Consider the following 5,065-nt stretch of genomic DNA (forward strand, 5'->3'; position numbering starts at 1 on the left):
TATTTGTGAAACCCTATATTTTGATTCACTGAACCAAAATGCAGTGACCCGGTATACTTCTAAATTAGTTCCCATTAGCTTTTTTTCGCTCAAAATTATCTAAAGTACATAAGAAAATCAAAACTTTTAAATTTTCAGAAGAACTAACGGTTGCAATTTTGCTCGTGATAAGTTATCGAATACACACCGTAACTGGTTAAATTTGGGGAAGATCCAATCGTAAAACCAGTTACGGTTGGTAATTAAATTTGGACAACAACCTTAACTAAATTACGGTTGGTAACTAATGACTCGAGACCAACCGTAACTACCCTACGGTTGGTGTGTCAACTTAATTTTTGAACCGTAAATCACTATTTGATAAATTCTTAAGACACGGGATTATTTACGGTTGGTATGGTTGTTTGGGTAACAAACCGTTACTCAATTACGGATGATAAATATGATGCAAATACAAACCGTAACTGAACATATTTCCCAAAACTAAGAACTTACAGTTGGTATTTGAGTTAAAACCAACCGTAACATCAATCCAATCTACAGTTACGGTTTTTATTTGAGTTATTACCAACCGTAACTCACATGCAACAAGAAATTTCAATTTCAATTTTCATACAAAACCCTAATTTTTGATACAAAATTAACTTAAACCCAACACGATAAACTAAACCCTAACTGGGTTTTTCCAAACATTATTCGAATCGCTGATTAATCGAAGACGATGAAATTTTCAGTTTTAATGGAGGTTACGGTTGATGGAGGAGAAGAGAAGATGAAGAAGAACAAGATGGAAAAAAAAACTGATTTGATTTTTTCTGATTCATTAGGTTTAAAAAAATGTTGATTTGATTTTGGTTGATTTAAGGTGAAAAGGATAATTTAGTCAATTTACATCCCTTTTAGGACATCCCCTAACCAACTAAAAGGACATTACTATCACAATGCCGTCCCTCTAATAAACCATGTCTCCCCTATAATAAACTTGTTTATTCATGCAGCCGAATAAAGGAATAAAACTTGGTACATAGAATTCTTTTCTTATTTGTGGTAGTTGTAACATTTTTATTTTTGTCCTGATTGACAACGTTCATTGTATATTTTGCCATTCTGGCAATACAGCATCACAACAAAATTTTCCCAAAATAAGTAACCACTTGGTGGTTGTTATTTGTTGTTGAATTCTGTCTTTTGGTCACTGTGTTATCTCTCATATCTCACTTTGTTCTTTCTGGAGATGCCATCCCTGTTAGACTAAATTCCGATTCAATGCCAGAGACATTCTACCCGGTCCTGAATCTCTACCTAGGTAGAACCTGAATGAGGCAATGAAAGCCAAACAATAGAAGGCATTCATATGCAATTTCTACTCGGACACTAAAATGTGCAGAATTGGTGTATGCAACTGCAGACAGATCAGGATTTATTCTGTTAATATTGTGCAGTCAGAGGCTTTGTACGTTGCTTGAACTTTCGGTGTCTAACTTCACAATCAATGCAGATTCTTACTGCGGACAAGTATATATATGAGTGTGAATATGCATCATCAATCTTCAATACCACTCTTACATTAATAAACATGTTGTACCGGGAACAAAATTTAATATGTACGGAACAAAGATTACAAAGTATAATCAGCAGGGTCTTTTACATATTCTGGGTCTCTCCTAAAACCCAAACCTGTTTTGGATTTTCATCATCAAAATCATATTAATTAATTAATCTCAAGGATTTTCTTTTTTCTTTTAACACTCTTGTATTCTTACATTAGAGGCAACAGATCTAGCCCAATATTTCAATTGTTCTTTCATGTCTCCTGCCGATCTTTTGTCAACCCAAGCCGGAACTGTAGGTTTTGATGGTTGTACTAACCATGCTTCGGATAGATAAGGTCTTCTTGTTGTTTTCTTTTCATTTTCGTCTGCTTCCATATTTACTGACTTCTTTTCTTGTAAACCAGGAATTATGTTAGCCAAACTTTTGTTAATTTGTTCTGTATCAAATACAAATCCCAAGTCCTTGAATCCTTGTACTTCTTCCACTTCGAGATCGATTTTAGTTGAACAACTCCTTTTGTAACTTAAGCTTCTTCTTATCACTTCTTTAGTTGCACAAAGTGGCGGAGTCCTTGTTCCATCCTTATGTATGCTGCTATCTTCCTTTTTTGACCGGTGTCGAGGTATTCCCGGGCTTCGTATCGCCGGCTGTGGTCCAATCTAAATCAGATACCAGATAAAAGAGACGATTAGATACAATTTATGACCTGTGCATTATAATTTGTACGTATCTATTGATTGGTACGTATATAAGTAGAGTGGTCCATTTTACTATTCATTTCACCATTGCTAAAATAGACAAATTGGATTGGAAGCCAAAATTTTGAAAATGGTAATATAGTGTTAAGTACCTTAGGAATATTTATTGGAGGCATAACATCCGAAGAGATAAACGATGATTGCCGAGATAACTTGCTTGATCTGCGAAGAGATTCCTCCTCCTTCCTTAAGGGTGTTAAAGATGGGGTTCGAAGCAAATTAGGAGCAAATATTAACGAATCTTTAATCCCCTGTTTCTGATTCCCAGTAACTATTTCTTGAATATTGTTGGAATGTCGTCTATAGTCTTGTTGAATCTCAGATTCCTGTGTAACGCTTTTTGAAGAGCTAAGTGATGCTTGCCTTGTCAATCTGCTCACTCTTCCATTAGATTCTTTCTCTTGTACAACCTTGTTTGATCTTCCAACTGATGGTGGAAACGATGGAGCTCGAAGCAAACTATTATAAACAACAAAGGTTGATAACTCCTTTGTCGGAGAATTTGTAATCGCCTTAGAATCTCTAGATTTCTTCTCCTTATTAACCACCATCTCTTGATCATTCATAAAAACTGTCTCTTGAACGTTATGCATCGAATTGTTGTACAACGGATCAGATGAATGCCTTTCATAGTATTGGAACTCAGAGTCGTGTACCTGTGGAACAGCTTTGGAAGAGCTTAGTGAGTATTGCCTAGACAACTTGCTTGAAAATCTTTGATGAATTTCCTTGTCTCTTCCTAATGATGGCGGGAGCGATGGGCTCGTTCGAAGCGAACTCTGACGAACAAATTTCCTGCCGTCTTTTTCTTTCGGTAAATCATCATCTTCATCATTGGGATGAGTAGTTGAAGAAACAACATCATCAAATCCTATATTCTTATTATGGTTTTGAATACTGTTCCATAAATCAGTTGTAGACAACATATTCTTTTCTTTCCTATGAAACAAATTCTCAAAAAACCAATACTCATCTAAAAGCTGATCCAATTCTTCTTCTTCTTCCTCTCCTTTGTATTCACTTTTGAAAGATGATGCTAACGATGAAACAGTACTGGACAATAAATCCATAACTACAACAAAAGAATCAGAAACGAAATAAGAAAAAATATTTTGGGGTTTTCTCTGATGTTTTTCTTGTAATGGTGATAGTTTTATTTTGTGGGTCTCTCTCTCAATCTAAAGAAGCCATGTGAGATGCTGTTCGGTGACCTTCTTCTTCTTCTCCTCCTCACAATACAAACTCTCTGTCAATATGTAGATACAAAATTATTATGTGTAGATATATATGACTTCATGGGAAGTTTTTTTTTGGGATTTAGAGATTAGAAAGAGACATTTAATAGGAACAGCTAAGAAAATATGGAGTGGTGATTCGGTTGAATAATAATAGTAAGGTGTGTATGAAATGTGAATTTGTCATGACAGCACACAAGCCATGTGCTCGTTTTTTGTTTAGCAAGCCAGTAATAATAATAATAATGGAAAGAATTTTTTTTTAATTTTTTTTATGATTTGAATTGTTTTTTTGTCTTGATGATGAAACAGCTATACTTTGAATGTTATATAAAATAAATAAATAAATAAATAACAAAACCATTACCTCGGGTTGTTTTTCCCTTCCTTTCTCAAAAGAAGCCTTTACAATTCTTACAAATAATTTCATGTCCGGGGATTATTATTTTGTTTAGTAGCCAAGAAAAGGTTGATGAAGTGAGTCTTCCAACTAAACCCGCAGTTTTGTGGGTCCCATAATGCGAATATCCTCGGTGGACAATTCCAACCATTTGATTGATAATTTGCTCGATTTGGAGTAAAATAACCATGATTTAATTTATTATGCTCAAGTGGAGATGGAATTAGATCTAACTAAATATTCAGGCTTGTTCGTTTTTCGGGGATTAACAACATTTGTTACTTTAAGTAGATCAAGTGGTGATTATTATGTCTGTAAAAGTTCAGAAACAACGCGATTCCGTGTCTCAACTTTTAGACATACAACTCTGGGTTTAATCACAAATTAATGAAGAGAGTTGGAAAGATTTTCTGACAATAAATGGTTTGACATATTTAAATTTAATTAATTATTTTGAGTTCAAAATTTATTATTATGGGTTTACTAAAAGAGGCTGTAATGAATTTAAGGGTCAGACTCTTAAATAAATTCAGAACCTTAGGGTATGTGACATCTGTTTTCTTCGTGTTCCATTCAAGTTTATGGCGCAAATGTTAGACGTAAACCTATAAGAAATACGAATTAATCACCAGTTCACCACGTACAATTGCTATATGTAATCGTTATTGATTACTAGTTGCAACAATTCCCATAATCCAATTAACCTATTAACAGCCTTTTTTTTTTCTATCATCATCATCAAATCATAAGTATTTCATTCCACAAAAAACACTTGCACGATGGTTTTATAGAGAAACAAGTACATCATAACATGAAACAAATACAAAGAAATATACAAAACGTAAATAAATCGCGAAGAGAAAGAGCGATCATCCAATTCTTGTACTCTGAGATTGGAAAAATAAGGTATTCGAAATTATAAATCGACCATTTTGATAGATTTTCTTCTTGGAAAAGAGATGCTCCTATGATAGAGGAGTGATATGCCCAAAAATTCTTTATGTGCAGCGACTAACCCGAACCTTAGATTTATTTTTCTGATGAAGAAAAAATTGATCTTCGCTCGTGCCAAATCGCCGATGTACTTTTATAAAGAAAACCAAACGCGAACAAATCCG

At 34.2% G+C, this 5,065-nt stretch overlaps 1 protein-coding gene across 1 annotated transcript; it reads right to left on the reverse strand.

The window, feature by feature from the left end:
- Positions 1–1,543: 1,543 nt before the first annotated feature.
- On the reverse strand, positions 1,544–3,676 carry LOC113287536. The gene is made up of 2 exons (XM_026536318.1): positions 2,405–3,676; positions 1,544–2,213 (listed from the first exon to the last, which is right to left on the reverse strand). The coding sequence occupies exons 1-2, from the start codon at positions 3,380–3,382 to the stop codon at positions 1,743–1,745; spliced, it is 1,449 nt and encodes a 482-aa protein (XP_026392103.1). The 5' UTR covers positions 3,383–3,676; the 3' UTR covers positions 1,544–1,742.
- Between the last annotated feature and the right edge of the window lie 1,389 nt (positions 3,677–5,065).

The sequence above is a fragment of the Papaver somniferum genome, chromosome 6 (assembly GCF_003573695.1).
Source record: "Papaver somniferum cultivar HN1 chromosome 6, ASM357369v1, whole genome shotgun sequence".
NCBI lineage: Eukaryota > Viridiplantae > Streptophyta > Magnoliopsida > Ranunculales > Papaveraceae > Papaver > Papaver somniferum.